The 23,428-nt window shown below is 40.7% G+C and overlaps 1 protein-coding gene across 4 annotated transcripts in view; it reads right to left on the bottom strand.

The window, feature by feature from the left end:
• Window positions 1-22,746, bottom strand: part of LOC113126736 (triple functional domain protein) — a 64,795-nt gene extending 42,049 nt beyond the window's left edge. For 3 of the 4 annotated variants that reach the window (XM_026300842.1, XM_026300843.1, XM_026300844.1), the window contains exons 1-2: window positions 22,086-22,746; window positions 8,246-8,296 (exon numbers count right to left, since the gene is read on the bottom strand). In XM_026300842.1, coding sequence (XP_026156627.1) covers window positions 8,246-8,296; window positions 22,086-22,155 — 121 coding nt within the window. In that variant the 5' untranslated portion in view covers window positions 22,156-22,746. Of the gene's footprint in view, window positions 1-8,245; window positions 8,297-10,117; window positions 10,176-22,085 lie in introns of those variants that run through there. The other variant, XM_026300845.1, reaches the window with a different exon arrangement.
• Between the last annotated feature and the right edge of the window lie 682 nt (window positions 22,747-23,428).

Below are 23,428 nucleotides of genomic sequence, written 5' to 3'. Positions count from 1 at the left end.
ATGTGCTTGGCATTTCGATATTATTTGAGTAAAAACTATGCATTTAATAGGCTACTGTCATCAATTTGCTAACTGTAGCATGCGATGCAGCTGCTACCAGTGAAATCTTCTCTCATACTGTTTCCAGCCCACCTCTGCAGTGGGCACTGGCAACCCCAAATGCTCTGTTTTCCTGCCACACTGTTTACTTTTGAAACCTCTTTCCAGAGAGGTAGAGACCCCTTTTCTACTCACTGTTATGAGCACAGGCAAAGTCTTATAATGGCAGGGAAAACCCAGATATTAGAGGCCTACAGAAGTGAGCTGGGCAAAAATAAGGACAAAGCACTATTTATTAAGTTAACACAATGTTACTGTTTGCTTGTGTATCTTAAATATGGCTGTTGTGAGCAGTTTTGAAGCAGCTTTTCTAACTGTCCTCATTGCTGTGTGACTCTCAAAGTGCAGTCTAAACAGTACAATTAAGGGAAAAACCTGTACAAATGAGTGAAGAAACAACAGATGCTAGACAGCTCGAGGGGGGGGGGTCACTGAATGGTGTGATGAGTATGAAAATATGCTGTGGCCTTTACAGTCACCATGTATCAACCCAGTTAAACACCTATGGGAGATTTTTGAGCAACGTGTTAGAGCTCTCCACCACAATCATCAAAACCCCAAATGAGCCATCTTTTGGAAGAATGGTGTTAATGCCTCCAGCGAAGATCAGTGTCTTGTAGAATCAATGCCAAAGTGTAATGAAGCAGTTTTGGCAGGAAATGGTGGCTTTGCTATCTTAGGCACTTCATGTTTTTTTACTTGCATTTGTCTCCCCTCTACATACCGAGGCTGAACGACAATACCCACAGTAAGTCAGCATCTTTTCACCACAAAGTGATTTCCTCCTCCAAAATAAAAACATTCTTTGATGTAGTCTACAAACTTGCTGTCTGATTGGTCGGCTGCCAAGAGGCTAATCAAAGGTCAATGAAAAACCTCATGTTGACAAAATGACAAGCACAAAAACCACGACGTGTGTGAGACAGTGTGTGTAGATGCAGAGAGAGCACACAGTGAGAACATTGTAGCTCTGTGAACTACTGTACAGTAAAATCTATCGGATACGGGATTAAGGCCTGCTCAGAGAGACATCATCCTTTATTTAATAATAATTTTCAAAAAACTAACAAAAAAAACAAAAAAAACAAAACAAAACAAAAAAAAAAACAACACATGCCACCTCCCAAAAAAACAGATACTTCTAACCCACAGAAATTTTTCCCTCTTTTTAAACCACTCTCCTTTGCCTCCTCTACATCAGATTAGCCACAATCTGACCAGCTTCACGTGCATCTAGATGTCATCTGTCTAGAAATATCTGAATATGATAACATATTTTCCACCAATAGACTGACAGGATTGTATAGTATCTTCAGCAGAAGTATTTAAAGAAGGAGTTGAAGTATACTGTATATGGGGCAGATTTTCTCTTCTACCAAATACAAAAGGTACGTTTAAACACAGACAAATCACTTTCCTGTGCTCTGCAGCAATCTGGGACTGGAGAAAGTGGCACAGCAACTAAATATAGAGTGGTCAGGTCACACCCACCCCGCACACAAACACATGCGCACACAGAAAAGCACAGGAGAAAAAGGCCTTTCTGAATGAATTATGGATAAAATAACAAGTGGACAAGGAAAAAGGAAACTTCAAACAAATGCGTGAGATAATGAAAAGTATCACTGTCCTAACTAGGTTAAGTGAAAAACTGTGAGTGTGGCAGAGCAAGGGCAGAGGAAGAAGGGGAGAGTAGGGAGTGAGGGAGGGAAAAGGGAGCAGGAGTGAAGAGAAGGAAGGCAGAGAGGGGGTGGTAAATGACAGGTGGAAAGCCAGAGAGGGGGGTAAAAGAGATATAGATGGTAATGATGTGCAGACCAATCAGTCACAGTCAAAGGTGTCATTTCATTCCCTCTTTATTTCTGTCCCTCTCCTTTCATTTCAAACAAGAAGAATAAATTCTATATTCACTTTTCACACATACATACTGAAAGGTGAGGAGTTGGAGTAAAAAACCAATAATGTAAATTAACTTGTGGCAGATCTGTTGTTGCCCAACCCTCCCCAAACAATGCTATACCTGTCAGCTGAATGAGGGCGGAGCCGGTCTGGGCATAGCACCACTTGTGATTGGCTGCCCAGCAAGTCATGTTTGATAATTCTCCCACAAACTGTAAGAAATCCATACATTACTGTGGCGTTAACTTTGTTGACAGAGGAACGTAGTCCGCTTCTACCGTCAGCTAATGATATGCTGACCGATGTGCTGAAGGAATCTCACTGTGGGCAGAGTCACAGCAGCTGAGGCTAATCCTGGGATTCCTGAGGGGAGATATTCCAATCCAGCAGACAACCAAAACCGCCTATTTTGCTGTTGTCCACACATTTATATGGAAAAGCTGGTGCAAACCTTTCCGAGCAGAAACACAGTGACTGGTGTAGCCTGTTTTAGTGCACAGGACTTGTGTCTGTATTTGCATGGTATCGGTATTAGGTTAACTGCTAATCTGCCTGTCTTTTGGAAAGGCGGGTTCCTGAGGTAATCCTCAATGTGTAGGAGGGGCAATAATTATAACATGCATGCACTGCATTTATTCACCCCGAGAAGCTGCTTAGCATGGAGAGGCAGACCAGAGACTGAAGGAGAAAATCTTTACAGGGTGCAGGAGAGGCTCAAACATAAGTTCAAACAGACAGCAACAGTTTTAAGTGTGGTTGTACTGGGCAGGTTAAACATGTGTATGTGTTTACCTGTATCAGGATTTAGCAATTTTACCCAGAATATATAACATGATTTTAGTCTATGCTCACTGTTTCAGCACTGAGGATGGAGTAATATGAAATATTAAGCAGCTGCTCTCAATTCTTTTTTTAGGTAACTCATTAACTTCCAGTGATTAAGACCTAATGGTCTAATAATTATTGTATTTATTTTATTTTGCCTTTATTTAACCAGGTAAGTCCCATTGAGATTAAAACCTATTTGCAAGGGAGACAGGTGCTCACTTTAAATTTTTTAAGGTCTGCTGGAAAAACAGTGCATTTCTGTCATTCTGAAGAAATATTAGGAACTGTCCCCTCATTATTATTAAGAATTATCTAATTAGGTAGACACAAGATCTAAACTTGATTGGCTCAGTTAAGTTAAGGAGACTTTCTGTAGTTTATTGCGTAACTGGTACTTTGAACTCAATGTCAGAAGGAGAAGCCATGATGTCAAGAAAACTGTAACGAAAAAGGATTAATCATCAGTCAAGAAGCATTACTAAAGATAGATTTCTTTTCATTTGGCTCCTGATCTCCATGCTTCCTTGGCATATCTAAGGCTGTCACACTGAAAACGATGTGATCGAGCCATGGTGTTGAGGTACTGCAATTAAAAATATGTGCAATAACAGCTTTGCTGTATCTTTACAATACAGTTGGATTTCCCACAAACAAGAGACACATGGGTAATTCATCAGACTGAATCATGCCCACCCAGTAATCTTCAGTTTTGGATTCCTTCTTAGTGCTTTGATATGTAAAGTCTCTTGGCACACTGAACACCAAAAATGTTATTTCCATGCCCTTCCTAATTTTATTTATTACCAATAAACTATTAGCAACAGCTGCAGAGATTATTACCTTGTTGATGATGTCGAAATGCAGGTTAGAGAAACAGACATCCAATGCCAAGCACCCAAAAAGAATTTCATTTCTAAAAGTTGATGTGGGCTATTTTTCACAAGAAGTCTAACCCATGCAACAAAAATGCACCATTAACTCGATAATTTCTTAAACTAAAGCTGGTCTCAGTATTTCCTATGTCACTAGTCCTGTATGTGCTGGATCGTGATATCACACAGCAACTACTGACATGGCTACACCCATCAGTGAGAAAGTGCAAGGGATGAGAGAGAAATGCCAGAAATGTCCATCGCCCCTTGCTACATCATCAGTGATCATTGTGTGTGTGTGTGTGTGTGTGTGAGGGTGTGTGTGTGTGTGTGTGTGTGTGTGTGTGTGTGTGTGTGTGTGTGTGTGTGTGTGTGAATATGCCAACACTCAAAGACTTGTAGAGGTCTCGCAGAGGTCAAGTGAATATTAGACTGGCTGTTACAATAAAGTAGTTTACTCAACAATACCACTACAAGTCTGTTGAAGAGAAATTATGAAAAATAGCTCTGGGAGGGGCTGGAGTGTTTGTATATTTTAAAAAAACACTGAGAATGCAACAGCTGCCTGGATCCGGACAGATGGGATGGCTGGTATGGTTAGTCAGAGGAGAGGGGGAAAGTTGCCAACATACCACAAAAAGAGCACACACACACACTCACGACATCTTCCTTATCTGATTAAAGAGCAGTTACATACGGGTGTAATCTCATAAAGGCTCGCCCACTGCTGACTTGGGACACGTTGCTTCCAAACCAGCTGTTATGGGTCAAGAGAAACCAAAACTGTGCACATGTGTGTGCATCCTTGCATAGTTGTGGACTTCCCACATTCACAATGTGCCAGAAATTCCTTGCTGAGGGATGTGTGGGAATGGCAGGAATTCCTTGAGGCTGAGGGAGTGGACAGGAATAGGATATACGTGACTTGTACCCCTGACCTACATCCTGATCCCTGACAAACCTGGTTAGAAAAACTAGTTCCTGGATAGTCAGTAGCAGTGGTTATGAGTTGGTTTTATTGATCCCATGGTTATTTTGCTCACAAATAATCCACAGTGGGAAATGCCAAAACGGAATTAATTTGAATTGACACTTTTTAATGGTTTCACTCATAATTGTATGAACAGATTTTATATTTCCCATGGTGTAAATTTGGTTTCATAGCTATTTCCTTCCCTAAAAGAACAACTCTACTATGAAAAAGCTGAAAATACTGTACTGTCATGATCTCAAACCTTATTAAAATCTTAAATGGGCAGCAGTTTTAACCTTGTTGCAGGGTCTGGAAGTCATTGTGGCCTTCTGGCTTGCAAAAGTGGTCTTAAACATGTTTGTGATGACTACATCTATAATACTGTGCTAAAACACTGAAGTTAAAGCTCCATGTCCCAGGAAAAAGTGGGCGTCATTAACAGCTAATGATAGATGTAGAAGACAGAAATGAAGCAGACGTGCTATTAGTAATGAAGATTGCTAAGCTATGTATTCCTGCAGTACTACTCTACATTAAACTGGCAACAGCCTCACTAAATTAAATGATCAAAAAATAACAGATCTATGACAGATGCAGGTGTCCTGTTCCTATGATAGACACACCTCTGAAAACCACTTCACTTTAATTTGCTGACTGCTTCCTTATACATATTTCTCTTTTCTTCTTAGTTCAACACTGTCCCCCCTTGTTCCTCCATATAATGAACCCTCTTTTGTGCTTTGTGTTTTTATTTACATGCTGCAACACTGGTGAAAGTGCTACTTTACTTTTGACAGGCAGCTCTCCTTCTGCCCCTATATCCTATTAGAGCAACTTTAATTGGCTGCTGCACAGGTGGGTGTTGCCCTGCTGGACAACTAAGAAACAACAAGGGCTGACCTGATTGGCCGCTGTGATGAGACACAGCTGTGCTACTCTTAACAATGCACCTACTGTGGGTAAACCTGGCCCTGGCTATGCCACTGTACACAAACACAAACAAGTGGGTTAGGAGCTAACAAGTAATAACATATAATTCCTGCCCATTCTTTCATTTGGTGATTGAGCAATACACTCATATCTATTTTGTACCCATATTGCTGCCATTTGTACAATTCACCATCATTCTGGGACATTAAAATCATTAACATCTCCACTAGCAGATTTTTTCGAGGCAGAAGAAGAGTTCACTGTTTTTTTTTTTTTTTTAAAACAGACTAATGCCCCTAAAGTTGTTGAGTAAAAGACTCACCACCCATACCATAGGAATGATTTCTTTGGCTGATCTGCTCTGATGCAAGAGAGACAGTGTGGACTGAAAGATGCAATTTTTAAGAGATATTTGTGAGGCACTTATTTCACGCTTCAATGAAAATCAGGCCCCATCGATGAAAACGGGGTATCATTATCTTGAAACACCACACTGACAGCATAAGCGATTGAACAGTGCAGCCTGAGCGTTTGTTTCCAGTCCACTCAGACAGACTCTCTGTGTCCATCCATTTTCCCCTTTTTGTCCCCAAATTGGAGTTTTGGCCTGGAAGAGACAGCGAGAGCGCAAGCACCATCTTTCTTTTACCTTCACCTCTTTCTGTTCCCTCCATCCATCCAGACCTCTAATAGCAGGGTAGGCTAACCAAGCGAGAAACAGGCCAGGGTTACCCCAGCGACCCAAACACAGCAGGGGAGGAGAGAGGGAGGAGGAAAGAAAAGGCAGACAGAAAGAAGAGAGAAAAAAGATGGCTTGTTATTGGTGCCCTAATGGGTCTTTAAACACCACCTGATCTCATTCTGACAAACCGTGACGAGACAGAGGAAGACTACAGTCGGTATTGAATTTTATACATGACAATCCACAAATATACCAATGACAGTTTAAAAAAGACAAGCATTACTTCAGACTACCCTCCTGTCACCAAAATTCAGTGCAACCCACAGTGCACTGTTTGACACTGTTGTCTTATTTTCAGCTGTTCCTGCAAACATCCAATTGCAGCCTTGCCTGCTGCAACCTTTTTCTGTTTCAGTCATTCCAATCTGCACGAATACACCATCTGGAGGTGACGCTAATATGCCTTTTCAGCTTGCAGAATACAATTGATTACTAAAGACTGACACACACTCACTGTAACACTGTGGAAACACGGTAACACTCTACTAAGTTGTCCAAGAGGGGGAAAAAGTTAAAAGAGTGATGGAAATGCAAATGCCCATGACACTCCCTCCTTGCAAAGTACTCTTCAGCACATCTGCCAAGGTCCAAAGGCATTAACATTATTACATAACAGCACTGATGTCCCCACCCCCCACAGCCCTCTCTTTAGCTACCCAGTCAATCCAGTGGCTGAGGAGGCCAGGCCAACAGATGGACAGGCCTAATCCCCCACCCCTCTCTAATCAGGAAGTGATAACTGGCAACCACCAAGAAGCTTAAGAAAAACACTGCTGACTGTTTCACACAGACAGGCCAAAACAGTAGCAAAGAAGCCAAGTATTGTCTAGATATAACTGCATTCATGTTGCTTTCATTGCCTTTTTCTGTGGGTGCTAGTGCTGTCACCATTAGGGCCCTAGGGGCTTTGGAGCAACCTGCCAACTCACTGTCCTCATTTATATCTAGGGTTTGAACGGCTTTGAGGTTTTAAGGCAGATACTGATGATACATTTAGACTAAAGCTATTCAAAGTCAGACTGGAAAGCATAGTTCATTAAACAGAAAACTTCCCAGTAAAGTACAGTAATAATATAAAATGTCTTCATTTCTTCTCAAAATGTCACATCTGAGGCTGTAGAAGGGGGGGGACACAGCAAGCCCGCTTCCAGGATTGAAGCCATATAGGAATTAGCCGCTGGGTTCAACAAGCCCTGGCTCCCATTAGCTTCCATTGAAAAATCAGCGCCAAATACTAAGTCATCATTGTTGCCCCAGTAATCATTGTGGCTTTGTCGTCTTTGTTTTAATATTCTCTTAATATTCCTAATTATTTTATGTCTATATTTGAGAATTAATTCTACATAACAGATATTGTGATTTAGCCTTAGGCTAACCCTTATGGCTTAGGCCAGATCAGATTGTGGTCGTAGCTTTAGCTGCTCTCTTCAGGGGAAGCTCACTGCTGATTGGCTCAGTGGTTGCCATGGAAACGTTCTCTGACACTGCCTTGTCCAAATATGTAACATGCAAAAAGCAACATGGCGATGTACATGACGACCAAAAATGACAACTGAATTGGCTTCATTCTCGCGGTGCATAATGCTATGGGTGATGTCACACTGTCTAGGTCCATCCCTATACACCGTCAATGGGCGCAACATGCTGAGTTGTGGCTGGAGGAGAGGGAGAGGGAGTGGAGGTGCAGTCGAGGAGCCTTGATAGTGAGAGCTTATAGCAGTGACCCGTCTGTCACCGGGAACGTTAAATAATCTAGCATGCAAACATGTGTGTGTGTCCACCATTAACAAAACACAGACCACTCTCCTAACAAAAACATATAGCAAGAATGGAGAGACAGCTGCAAATTTCTGAATCACTGTGAATAGTGTGTGTAGATTTATGCATGTGTGAATGTTTTACCTGCTATCTGACTCGATACATCTCCTTTTGGCTCTTTAGGGAGGGATCCATCTGTAGGCATGCAGAAAAAGAGCAAGAAAAAGAAAAAAGTGTATTACCAACATAATATAAATACTTCCAAATATAACAGCAAAAAGAGCAAATAGACAGAAGGATTAATGGAAAAACTAGGGGACAATAAATCCATAATCATATGTTGGCTAATCCAACAAACATGCAATAGATTTAACTACAATTCTGTGAAAATGATGGCTCATTTGCTAAAAAAGCAGAGTGGTGCTTTGAGTTAAACCTCAGCAAGCTTACATGACGTTAATATGTTGATGTCTACCATATATTATGGTTACCATGTTAGTTTACTTATTTTTAGTATTATTTTTAGTAGTAATATTTAGTTATTTTATATTAAGTCATTGATATAATTATATATAACACATAAAAAACAATATCTATCCATATCAAATATTTTTGGTAACATTTACTAACCAGTTTTCCATGCTCTTAAACTGCATGTTCTGCTTAAACTGGACGAGTCAACTTTTCATCACCATAAAACCCATGACCAAGACCCACTGATTTCCCAGCCAATATAACAATCGGCCCATTGATCCAGCCTATAGCGCATGTGTGAGAGGTTGTTGCTGTGACTGAAAGGAAAGATACGGTCAGTGTCATGTGCTGTCAACATGTAAACAGGCTGGATGCTTGACTGGCTGACTCAATGACACATGCTCCCTCTGTTCTGACTCAGGCTTACTGCGTCCTGTTAGACTTTACACAGCATAAAGTCAGAAAGAAGCTAGGGGCTGTCCTGGATATTAGAACTGTGCTCTCAAGTATCTAATATCAACTTGGTTCTAGTTGGATGTTTCTATTTACCACAAATCCTATATCACATGGAGAGTGAAGCACATGCAGAACTGTTTCAAATTCATTAAAACTCAAAAACTGAATTCTCTCATTTAGCATTAAGACCCTGTAGCACAAGGTGGGCAGTAATAGTTAAATGTTGGATTGAAGTACGTGCTTGAGTCATGTCTACAAGAGTAAAGTTTTAATTAAAAGAACAGTGCAGAGTCTTGAGTTTTCACTTGATTTGGTATCAGAAAACAATAAACCTCTGGCTCACATGCTTGCACTTGCAAAAACACAGGACAGACTTGCTGGGAGTAACTGGTGCCACAGTGCTCTTAAGGAGAAGCTGACAAACACAACCAGGGTATGGTAAAGCAGAGGTGATCAGTCAAGAGAGACACAAAGATCTCAGAGGTATTTTCTTTAAAGTCGTGTACCTGGGAGAACTTCACAGAGAATGAATGGGATGAAGGAGAAAAGCAAGGAAAAAAAAGGAAGCCAAGAGACAGACCAAAGACCCACATACTTCACATATTTGCAATGCCAAAGACGTCCACTTAAGCCGCAGTATTCGACAATGTAATACCACACTATAGTAGTGAGTGCCTACAATAAATCTTATCACAATTCAAACAAGAAGACTTGTAACCAAGCCAGAAGTCAAACAGATGGGCAAAAAGGAGAAAACAATATATGTGCATAAAGACACACAGATAAACACACATGTTGTCATGAATGGAGGCTTTTCCTCTGAGATATGGCCGTTGAAGCAGTGGGTTAATCCAATCACACACAGACATGCAAAGACTCTGAGCCAAGTTTTTTACAGACCATAGTAGGATAAGCCTACCGCAAAAACGTCAGACAAGCTGTCTGGATAAAGTTAAACAGATCTCACACAGACACACGTAACGGCCGTTAAGGAAATGGCAAAGCAAAAAAATTCAACAAGCCAAATCCCATAAAACATCCAAACTCCCTCCGAAACACGCAAACACTCCGACACAGTGAACTCACCTAGACCTCAGCTCTGCTGAACACTGCATATACTGTATCCTAAACTGTGCTGTGTTCCACAGACAGTTCCCTCTTGTCCCGACACACAGTTTCTGTCTGTGAGCCCACATTAACACAAGACCACCCTTTCTGTGGGCCCCTGCCTTCCCCTTCTCGGCAAGCACACTCATCGTTTGACTCATGCCGATAGGAAAGACCCCTTTTCATTTAAAAATACCTATTGTCTGGCTCATGTTGACTGCAATGAGGTGTAAAGCTCAAAACAATGAGCAATAGCACTGCTGTCAAAGCTTTTTTGAAGAGTGTTGCAGCAGATATTGCTGTAGGGGTTTAGTAAACAGTCTCAAGAACCATGAACAACATATTTAACAATATATTACCTAAGGGATCAGAGAAGATTTTTTGTTTCTTGCTGCAGGTGGTGAGATATTATAGAGTGAAACTTTTAAGATTCATGTTGTCAGCCTGGTACATGGTATGTAATACTGAACCTAGAGACATAATGAAAGAGTTCTGTGTCTTTGCTATCTAGGTCTCTGTTTGTTGGTGCCAAATACTCATTGCTGTGGTATTTATGCCCTGCACGTCCCGCAAATAACAGTCAAACAATGTGATCAGTACTGTGACATCTCTTTCTGCAGATTGTGCTCTCTTCATTGTTAGGTCAGCCACGATGATCATCACTGCTCTGCCAACTATGTTATTAAACAGCCACAATTGTTACACAGAGACAAAGTCCCTTTCAGAGTCTTACTCTAATCCTTAGAGTACTCCAATGATTTAATATTACATAAACACTGTCAGACTGATGTAGCATAATTTGTTAAAACCTGGCACTTAAATTACTCAAAACGCAACTCAAATGCTAACAATTCAGTAGAAGATTTAGACACGTAACAGCAGTAGCAGCTAATTTAGTGCAGACACACTAGATTAGACTTGGGTTATTTTAGCTCACTTCTTTCCAACTTCACACCCCTGGATATTTTTCTCCTTTCAAATCTTTAAACTTTAGCCCTGACTGACCTTGACTCCAGTCACCTCATGTGCAGAAAGTGATCAAACCTCGTGCAACTCTCTCACAGCTTTATCCAACTTTTGAGACATACGCAATAGCACCCCAAAGTCAGTTGGAGCGCCTCTTTAATCCCGCCTAACAATCGTGACAGCTTTTCATTTTTTGGTAAATATTTGCTAACATCAGTAGCTGCAATGTAGGTAGCATTTATCACATACTTGGAATAAACTGCTTTGATACACTGGTTCCTAATCACTGATACTGATCTTATTCAGTGAATGCATTATCAACCAGATATGACCAATCCATATTAAATAGTTTATCAGTGTTGTTATAATATTAGTGCATGTGCTATCAGTTTACTTTCATTCAGTAAAAGTAAAAATGGTCCCAATTCTTTGTGACCGATGTATGGATGTGATGCACAGAATGTAATAGTTGGGATAGATAGGACAGAGTGCACAGATCATGCAACACTGGCAGATGCCACCAAACAAACTCACAAACATTATCAGGAGAAGGTTTACTCGTGGTCCTTGTGTAGTTTTTGTGGGCCTGGAATTGGAGGGGCCTTCAATAGCAATTATTTGAATGTAAATCCAGTTCGGAGTCCATTCACTGAACCCAAATTCAATTAAGTCACTTACTAAATTGTGGCTAACAGTCACCAGAAAATCTTTAAGAACTTCCAAATTTCCACCAAAAAAAAACAAAAAAAACAAATTATCAATTCCACCAAATAAAAAAATGCATACGTGAACATATGTGAGCAGTTAAAACAAATATTGTCAAAGGCTTAAGTCTTACCTAACCCCAACTATCTTTCAGCTGAACATAAGCCTTGATAAAAACACCTTTACCCTTTAACTTAACATTAATACATTTTAACCTGAAAACAAGCTTCCTGTTCATGTAACAGCCATAGTGCTCGAATCTGAAGGCTGAAAACGTTATGCACTAACGAGTTCTTCTTCATTCCAAAGTTGAGACATTAAATACGTTGCTATCTGTGCGGCTGTGTAACATAAGAGTCACATCTATGTCTATGATAGGTACAGCTATAGACAAAACTAACATGATGGTGGATAGGAGCAGTATGACTAAACGAAGTGTGACACTGACATTTTTCGGCCATCATCTTAGATGAAAACTGAAAAAACTGGCTTTGCCCTAAATATCAGGAGTAAAAGCCAATGCTTTAAACTGTGGCTCATTCTGCCCAGGGACCTCTAGGACCCTCCCGACATCAGCAGTCTGCAGCCATTGCTTTAACAGACAAAAGGCCAGCGACTGTGATGTTTACAGTGGATCAATTCCTCTCAGTTACTGGCCCTTAGCAGGAGAGAAAATGGGGGTGAAAAACAGTCAGAGAAAGAGACGGAAAGAGCAAGTGAGCAAAATGGGGAGGGCAACAGTGAGATAGCAGTTTTGAATGCACTGGAGACCCAGAGAAGAAAGGAGTACAATGGTCTTTCAGGACTCGTCCTAGTTTGGTTCACTTTCTAGCTCTTTCTTCTCTCAAAATAGGAGCAGGGACCATTCTGGCAAATCTTTTACACCGATTCTAATCAATTGCAAGCCAATTCAATTCTTTTACCAACCTCTTCCATTAACCAGTAGAAAGACTGGCACTGGCATTGGCACTAAGCTACACTTCTCCTGTCTTCATTATCTTTCCAAGGTCTTGCTCTCTCTGTCTTTGAATTTCACAGCTCCTCCTCTCCTTTCTCTTCCACCTGCGCTGAATAGGCTTCCTTATTTCCCCCGAACAGGACAATAAAATCATTCACCCGCTCCAAGGCTTACTGTTTATGCAGGCCTTACAGGAACGCGTTAAGAAAATGGTTATCTGCACATGATTTCACAGCTTCTTGCAATCTGTGTTTTCCTCCCACTCCCATCCAACCTACCTCCTGCCTCTTCCATCTTCTCTCCATTTTTCTCTTTGCCCCCTCGACTCTCTTCCTGCACCTGTTCCAGCTTGTTTTAAGAAGACAGCAGCAGGGTGGCAAATTTTCCCAGAGCTCACACCAATTAGCTATCACGCTGGAGAAATTAGCGAACGAGAGCACGGCAGTTGAGAGGGAAAAGTGGGACAAGCTCCTTTTTATAAACACACACAGAGGCAAGAGGTTTGCATATGTGTGTGTGAACGTGTGTGTGTGTATTGTATGTGTTTCAGTTGTTTGTAAGAGATGGTTTGCACAAGCCAAAAACTCTCATTTACACATCTAACAAACACCCTAACACTTCAATTCACCAGCAAATGGACTAATAGACTACATTAGACATTATTATATTATACTATTAAATAACTTTTAATCTCACAGGGTAAAGCTGTGCTAGCTGTCATTCAATAGGTCATTACTCATTAAGTACTCTGAAACTGACTTTAAATGCTTCTGTTCTGCTTAACGGTGATTCAAAAGTACTCTGACTGACAGCTACGTTACTACATGAAAGAACTTCTGCTTTTTTGAAAGTAGCACTGCAGGTAAAACGTTGCTTTGATTACATCCAAATGTCGTGTGTGCCCTGTTCATTAACTCAGTGGCCAGACAAAGACCACAAAAACCAACCCACACTATTAGCTCCTATCAGTTGCCCTTTGGTCTCATCTAGGCCATATCTGGATGGCAACTTGTGTGTCTGTCTGCATGAGCGGTAACGGTTCACTGATAGAACAGGTCTTTGCCAGCCTGGTTTACATGGGATGGTGGTAAAGACATACCGCAGGTTACATGGCAGACCTGGTAGCGGTTGTTACTATGGTGACTGGCTGAAAAGCCAGGCTTTTATGGTGGACATAGTCCAAAAGTTGAATAAAAAAAACATGCACTTACAGCACAGAAGGCTGCATGCCTTTTTGAAGTGTAAAATTTCTTCCGTCTCTGGTTTGATACATAACCATTTTTGGTACCGAACCAAATGTGTCACTCAGTACCAGTGGTACGATATCTGTCAAGTACCACAAAGCAGTACTGCATGCATGATTTGTAGTTTGGATTATTTATTCTTTGATCAGAAAGGTCACAATATCAATGTCTGGAAATTTGTAGACTGTTTTATTGGACGGTTTTTAAAGGCTGCTTTAGAAGACAGGTACCAATTTCATATCTGTTCACAAAAAGGAAGCTACACCCTCAAAGCAGAGGAAACAGCTAGTTTGCTTCTGTCAAACTGTTACAAAATCCACTCTCAATCAGTACAGCTCATACTGATTTCGTGATTTTTGTTAACACTAGAGAAGCTAAGCTATCAATCTTAATGATAATAAGATTATTGTTTATTGGCTTAAGTATCGTATTTAAATGGTAGACATGAGACTGGCATTGAACTATTTATCTGATTAACAATTCATACTGAAACTAATGATTAGTTTATTTATCAATTCATCCAACTTTTTTTTAAATCAATTATTTATTATGTCAATAAAACATCAGAAGTTACTATAAATGTCTGTTACAGTTTCCTTTAGTCTAAAGCGACATCTTCATTTGTCTTGTTTTATTCAAGTAAAAGCTCTTGGACTGTGCATCACCATCACCAAGTCTTGACTTTTATGAAGCTGGAATCAGGAAAGTTTTGCCATTTAAAAAACAAAACAAAAACAACAAAAAAAACTCTGAGACTGTATGCACTGACCTACCTACCTCAACCTTTAATGCCTACATACAAAACCACACACACAATAATCCCAGAGAATCAACACCAGATTAGATTAGGTCAGTGTGTGTAATCCAATGAACTCTCACCTCTAACATGCCTAATGCTGCCAAAAACGACACCACTACACAGGGACACCCGCTGCCACAGAGCCCTGCTCTTAAACATGACACATACATATTCCTGTTTGACTAAGCAGATTTGTTGTTGAAACAGTTCTTGGCCAGTCTGCCTTCCCACACATGCTATACCTTCTCTGGGAAGACCTGCAATCTGCTCACTATATTAACAACATACTGACTCTTTCTGATATCAAAACACAGTATACTCATATTTTACAGCATTTGATTACATCTAGGACAATCTTTGTAAATTCATTCCTATAGTGACTTCACTGTAGCAGAAGTAGACCGGGTCATCACTCCCCAAACTTGTTCAACCTCATTGGTAAGCTGCTACATGCTGGTCTTCACGTTGCCATGTAAAACACATCCAGAAAAACACAAAACTTGTTTGCAGGCATCTGACTATTGGAGAAGTGAACATTGTTTCCTCTGAAATGCAATCTGGTGCTTTTTGTTCTGGATTAGGGGTTGTATTTCTGTGGTACGCCTAAACATTCACACTGACATCATACATGCTTCGGGCTACAAACATCTCCAGTGATGCCTTTTATTTTACTTCATGGCATGTGATTGCTTCGTTCACTATGCTCTGATTGAAAACGCCGTGTTTAGTCTGGCCGTCTTTGTCTGTTACCATGGAACTCCCCCAAATCTTAAATTTGCATCCGTAATTTCTCCATTGGCATTAATAGCTCTACGCCACATTTATTTACATAGTGCAAGATCATTTTGCAGCTGATTCCCTTCATGTTCTGCATTTGTAGGTGTGCACGTCAGTTTATAAGAGAACATAAAATTTCCTCATTTAAACTCTGTGTGATTAGTTCCAACCACCAATCCTAATGTGGTTCAGATAGTAAATTGTTACTGCCCTAATGCCACTTTCAGACATTTGCCTCTTGGCTCATGCCATTAACTCTACAGTCCAATATAGATAAACCTAACTTTGCACACTGGAATACACCATTGTAATGCCAAAGTAAATCTAAACCCGATGAACAAACCTTAGAGCCTGTAATATGATCCGCAGCAAAGGCCTTGAGCAAGACGATGGACAGTCTTATCACAAAATTGTTCAAACTAACATTTTCCACGCAAAGTTAAATGAACTTTAAAATCATCTTTTTAAGCAATGCATAACTTAAGATTAAATCTGATTTAATCAATATTTGTGTATTAATAGTGGTATGCATGAGTGTGGGTCACAAGTGTTGAACCCACAGAAAACCAACTGTGCAGTTCAACTCCACATAGAGTTTTAGCATCTGTGTTTTGTCTGTGCTATGATAAATGTGTGTTGTTAGTATAACTTTTGGAACCTGTCCCAGTTTCAGACTAGACTGAGCTTGACAACCAGACATGAGTTTCTGTCACATGATGTAGCGTTTCTATGTAGCGATTTGGTCAAAAGTAACCTTGGACGCTTTCCTTCAATTCTGCCCCAAACAGTATTTCTGCATCAAGTGAGTCACACAGTGATCTAGAGTGTCATGTCTCATCAAGAGACTAGCAGTGGCCTGTGTTTGACTGCTAATGATTTACCAAAAACTCATAAAGCCACAGCCTTCAACAGATAATACTTCAAACAAGGAAAGAAAAAAAAAATAAAAAAAAATCACAATCCTCCCACTCAGACTGACCTCACAGCAGACTGAGGGGGGTTTGCTTGGTCTGCTAGCTTTAAAAATTAATGCATATGCACCTGTTATTGGGGATGAGAAAGACTATTTGTTTACACAGCTACTCATGGGAAAATGAGAGCAATTTAAATAATTTATTCTTTCCTAACCAGCCGAGATTTTCTGCATTTTTCTACAACTGCCTTTGCAGCAATATGAGATGATAGTAACACTGCCACAAAAGGATCAGCAGATGGCTGTTGGTTATATTATTTAGAATATTCCTATAAGGAAAACAAACTATTTTATATTTTGATGAAATAACCTTAAATTTCTGTCATTATGGGGTGTATTTTGTCTGTGCTACTATGGTTTCCAATTGGCTGTGCAGCTTGTCTTGTTACCATGTGTTCAGGGTTGTATTTGTGCTTCATTTAAAGGGATGAATGCGTTTCTAACTGAAACATCACATTTTTAAAGCCACAGTAAAGGGACCAGTTTGAGTAGAAGAAGTGTTTTTTATCCCCGTGTTTTAGCTTAATCTCCAGCCCTTTCTAAAAAGCTTTTTACTCAGCCATCCATTTGCTCTTGATTGAAGCTGCCTGGCTAAATAAAAGGCTAAAATCTCATAACCATCATCTTTCCCTCCAGCTGGTTTCCATTTATTATGTTCGCTCGTCTCTTTTGTACAATAGTACAGTTACTCAGACGCTTTTGTAGTACCTAATATTTATGTGTATGTGTGTGAGGAAAAAATGGTCACTCACTGTTGAGAAAGCAAGAGTGAACACAGAACGCCGTGACCTTAACAACAGAAAGACAGAGAGAGGACGAGATGGAGGAGACAGAGATGGGGTCAGTGAGGACGGCAAATTGGACAAAGTGCTTGTGTGAGTGTAAGTGTGAAAAGCAATTGAGAGGGAACAGAGGCTGCCTATCACAAAGTCCCTCGTATTGGGAACCACAAGATGCCCAACTGTCAAAGATTTACCATCAATTCTTCAGCCTGAGTTTCAAGAAATTTGTAATGTGTTGCTTTCTGTGTTTTAAAGACTCTTTGAAGCTAAACTTTGTCTTTAAAGAGCACCTAACTGCCCTGAGACTGACTACTCAGACATCTGGAGTCAGGGGCAGCTAAATAAATTGTTGTAACTGAGAGGAAACACTAACCTTTTTCATCATACTGACAAAGAATCTGTATATAACTAGGCCGTGTCATGGCATGAACAGTACTGAATGTGCCTAATAAAGCCAGTGCCTGTACCAGTACCACATTGGAGTATCAGACGAGTGCATCTTTAATCTGTTGCCTTAATAACGCTGTGGTATAAAACTACACATATAATAACAGAGAATTCCATCCATATCGTTGTATAATATATATTTAGTTGCCATGTCTGGAATTCATATAACAGATAAATGGGAAACTCCACTGATTTTACAAATTAGGTGAGCTGTAAAATCAACTTTATGGACGAGCATTACTACTTTTCTAGAGTACCCCTGAAGTGGCACTTGTTTAGTTAGCTGTTTTTCTGTCATTACAGCTTCTGAAAAACCTGTCAAGCACAAAGAACAAAATCTATGTTATCAAGACGGGACTTAAACGAAGTGACAACACACCTAGGCTTCATTCATTCATTTGCATTGATCTATGATGCTCCAATCCTCTGTTTACTTCCACTTCACTTTACCAGATGATAAAAGAAATCTGCTTCGTAAAGCATTAGGCTTTTGGCCTCTGCTCTGCATCTGACTTGGCAGCTTGAAGCCTGGAGGACCTCAATCAGTCTCCATCTCCTGGATCAATACCCATTAGCCTCAGTGTGTGTGCATGTGTGTGCAGACCTCATCCTGGGTGAATGGGTCTGAGTCATAAATGCAAGCTCTGGATCAGATTTCTCCCTCTCCGCTGCTTGTCTGTTTCACTCACTTTCTTGCACAAACACACGTACACACCGAAGCTCATTTGAACATACAGACCAACCTTATGAACGACATGTTACTGCTTCCAAACATTCATTCATGAAGGCCTGGAAGTGCAGACTGCATTTGTTTCGAGTAGCAACTGTACAAAGCAGCCTCTTAGTCATCATGAGTAGCCAGTGATGCTTGGATTGGAATAACAGAATGATTGACAACATGTCACAACAAAACTCCCTGTTTCAGAGCTCTGAGGTCTAGGTATTAATTCCAGTCTAGAAGACAACGAGGAAGCTTGTTCTTTTTGCCTGTTTTTTTTAAATAGTTGTCATTTTGCATCAGGACAGAGAGGCCCAGCACTACGCAATGAGAACAAGAGTTGGAGGAAAACATGAAACAGACATTGGCTAATAAAAGCTCAGACGGACAGACAGAGAGCAGCGAAGAAAGCAAAGAGGGACGACATGGGAAAGACAAAGAAACTGAACGCTGAAGGATGGAAAAAGGGATCAGGACAGAGCTGGGGATGAAGGGGAGGGAAAAAGCGTAGCCTGTGGCAAGACAAGTCTGTACAAGAGTCCCAGCTCTATGTACAGGAAGATCATAAGAAAAACAAAGAGGAGGGGAGCCCCAACATGATATCCAAGCCTTACAACTAGCTTACTGTACACAGCCAGTGATAGACTATCTGTAGATAGACCTGAACCACTACTGGTTCACTACTGAAGTTATTTGAAATCCAGAACAAAACTTCAACAAGGAGGCTCCACTCGCTGCTGCTTTGAAGCTAATACCCATACAAATGACTTCAGTATTACACATAGGGTTATAAAAATCTAAACAAATAAATAATAATAATGCTGAAACATGCAGTTGAACTTCACATAAGCCAGAAAAATGGTCACTTAAGATTACATGAGGTTTGTCTGATGTTCCAAGTAACCATAATATCAAATAAATAACTGACTTTCAACACATATGGTTTGAACCCAAAAGATAAGGACAGATCACCCCTAAAACAAAATATTCCTAAAGGGTCTCGATATAAGAAAATGTCCCATGTTTTGTCAATTAAACGTCAATAACTTTTGCCCTATTAGGCCCAGGTTAGCTTTAAGTATACATAACTGTGGATCTCAACCAGATACACCAGGTTAGGTGATTGTTAAGACACTGTAGCAATGAGAATGCTTTAAGTAGAGATTGATCTGAATCTTAAGATAGCAGCATCAAAATGCTCATTCATGATCCTTCAAATGTGTTTTTGTCATACACATTTTTTTTCCTTATACCACAACTTTTAAATTCATTGACTCAGCAGTAGCTGAGCCTCACTACTGCTAGAAAAACCGAAGTGAAAACTGTGACTGCTTCTCAGAAACATACAAGATAAAATATGGTTTAAGTTCTCTATTGTACATAAAGAGCACTTTCTACAAAGTAAAGCAGCAGCAGATGGGCTTGTGGTAATATAGAAAAGGAGATATGTCTAACAATTTGAATCATACAGCAAATTAGCAACAGATCTGATTAACAATTAAGCAGAATAGCTGCAGCTGTGCCGCATCAACAAAACACACAAAGTGTGACTGCAAGTGAGTTACAGAATGCCTCTCGCCTCTCGCCTAAGAGGAAGCCATCAGATCAGCTCAGTACGGATACTGAACTTCCCTCTGTGGCTTATTATCTCGCTAGACACAAAACCACAGGAGCCAGAGGCTGGATGTCAATACATGCAATCTCGTCCTTGTTTACACCCCTTAAACTGTATTTCAGAATCTCGGTTCTACCACAATAACTACACATATGACGGTGGACTAGAACAGCCAGTAAAATGGCTTATGGACAGCCGAGACACAACATACAGATACGCACAATGCATTACTATCTTGTGCTTTTTAATTTCTCTCATACAACTGGCCACAGTTTAAAATTTTAGGAACACTTTAGCATGCATCGTCAACAAAAACAAGTAACATATGTTAAACAAGCAGCTACTGATTCATGAGGAAACTTCTTTTAAATACATATGGGCAGAAATCCATGCAGGTAAGGGGTTAAATGGCATCACTGACAGGCAGCATATCAGGCACTGAATTCACTTCATTGCCTGGAGTCAGTGAGCAGTTAGAAGATTATCTGGCATATGCAAGATCAGCCCGCAAGCTCACAGGCTTTTCACGTCAAAGGCCCACAAACAGACATTTGCTGATGGTTCACCATTTCATTCAACTCTATCCCAGAACCCACCAATTAAAAATAAATAAATAAATAAATAACTGCCACAACTGTGCAAATGTTTATAATACACATTAGGTGAGAAGACGATGATAAGTAAGGCTTATATGTGCTTTTACCATGCAATGTCTGCAGTGTAAATTAATACTTACATTTCTGCAACACCTTAAATGTCTTCTAGGAGCTATTATCATGAAATCAGTGCAGGCCCTATTGGTAAGTCAGTCCCTGCTGAGAAATTAGCCTACTCAGCTAAAATTAGCAGTCTGTACATGTACCTGGGCTGCACCTAACCATGAGTCAAAGCAGCAGTTTAACTGTGTATCAATAAACCAGTGTCATATGCTGAGCTTTTAGCGCAGCTGCAGACAGTGTTATTGGTGAAAGGCAGCCTGCTGGCCTTGATAGGTGTGTTACACAGCTAGCTTATCCTGCACAGTGCACACCCAGGCTGTATGTGCCACGCCATGTATTGTTTACATAGCTGACATGGTTGTGCTGTTTTTTGACAGCACAGAAAAGGACAAACAGCGAGTTAATGGAATGGCGAGTTTCAGACATACACACACTGTCTGTCTGCAGTTAATCAACAAATAAGCTGTTTAGCTACACGCCAGCTTTGTCAAATCACTGGCAAGCTAGCAGTGCTAATTTAGCTAGCATTCGCTGGCTAGCTTGCATGCTATTCCATTGGAAGCTAATTGGTAATACACGCGTCCATTATCGGACAACCCTGACCTGCTTCTTTCCTCGTTACAACAATGTCTCTACTCATACAACGGGATTTAGACCAAATATGTCATCAATATGGTATTTCAATCATGTATTGATCCTCATGCAAAATGTCGATTTGATCCAATTGTCGTGTCGGGCCTGAGCTGGATAGAGAACAAGTATTTTCAGTTCCTGTGTTTTTCCTTTCTCAAATAGTGCTTCCACATCCTCATTTTGACAACAATCGTAAGTGTGAGTGAGTTGAGGTAGTACAGAGGAATGGACACAACACAGAGTTGTGTATTTCGGAGAAAAGGTACACGGAAATCTAGCGAAACTGCCCAAAACCAGAAGAGGTGTCCGAAGATGGAACCCGGGCGCTGTGGCTAACATTACCTGGCTACAGTGTGGATGGGCTTCCAGAGAAACACAATTCTGGAAGCCGCCTCAGAGATTTTCTCAGCTGTGTGGGCCATTGCTGTTTTTGTACACTTCGTCTACGACTACAGAGCCAAACCCGTCGGTTAAAGCCTGCCCTATCAGTCCCTATCCGAGTCAACGAGCAGACCACACGGTCGGGAACAATGTCCCTCATGTAGCTGGACCAAAGGGAGCAGCTCTCGGTGGAGCTGAATCCGACCTCCCCGACTCATTTCTGGGCTTACCGGTCTTCGAGAACAGCGCTATGTCGCTGGCGTCCTTCGTCGTCTCCTCCGCTCCTTCCCCGGAGCTCATGGCTGCCACAACCCGAACCTGGAGCTCAGTACCTCCCAAGTAAATCCTCCAAAAAATGGTGGTGGCACCAAATCACTTCTGTCCCGACAAAGGCGTCATTAAAGACACACAAAGCGTTAGGGCGACTCGTAAGAGCTAGCTGTGCCATCGGCAGACCTCCATCTTGGGGCAACGTAACTGGAAACGATCAGCCGGGGACACCGGGTTCCTCCTCGGAGTGGAGCCGAGGGGAGAGTGGCTGTAGCGCGGAGGAGGGGGCGGGAGGGGCCGGGTCGCTGCTCGGTGAATCTCCGTAAGCTTTCGGAAATGTGCAGACGGTGGGTCATCAAGACTCGACGGCCGCCAACGTGTGCGTGTGTCCAACCAAAGGTTGGGCATTAAAAATCCAGTAAATCATGTACAAAAAGCACACACACATTAGACTATAACAATAAATATAAAAGGTTATGATAACTACAGGACTGACAGGCCTATAACATATGTGTGATTTCAACTAGTCCAATTATGCGGCGCACACGCGGTTGGTAAAATAAAAGTTTTGGAGAAATTAACAGACTATGACTCATGTACCGTTAAGGATTTCTATCATGTTTCCATAAAAAGTAGGTGGATGTTCAGGTTACTCATGATTAAAGGGAGGAGTATAGTGAAATGTCCCGGATACGATCCAAACAGAGGAGGTCAGCTGTTTGGATCTAGCTCCTGTCATGACATCTCTGTCTCGGTCCTTTGTGGTCTCAGCTGTATTACTGATGCCATCTGCTGGTTTACGCTGGAACCGACGGCTCTGTGCAAGGTCTCTTTCCAGTCAGAATATAGAAATGAGTGTGTGTGTTGCTCATATCAAGACTTCTTATGCACGATTTAATCACAAAGTAAATATTGGCATTGATATATAGACCAATATATCAATATTAATATTAATATAATTAATCAATTATATTAATCCCCAAAAGGAAAACAAATAAACAAATAAGGTGTGCAATGGTTCTAAATGGCTTAATTATATTTTAAAAACATATATAGACTATAAAGTTTTTTTTTAAAAAAGGACAAATAAAATAGGAGGTAAAAGAGAAAAGAGTCTGATACTGTGAAAGTAATAATAACCAGATCTTGGTCCCCACCATGTAAAACATTGAACTTTAAGGTGACAACTTGTTTTAAGCCTAGAGTAAAGATAGATTTAGGTTAAGGTTTGGATGAAAACAAATGTGTGTCATGACGTTTTTGCCTCACAACTAAATGGGAATGTTTGAGGGTTAGGACTTGG

Source organism: Mastacembelus armatus, chromosome 11, assembly GCF_900324485.2.
Source record: "Mastacembelus armatus chromosome 11, fMasArm1.2, whole genome shotgun sequence".
NCBI lineage: Eukaryota > Metazoa > Chordata > Actinopteri > Synbranchiformes > Mastacembelidae > Mastacembelus > Mastacembelus armatus.
This window is presented reverse-complemented; position numbering and strand designations above follow the sequence as displayed.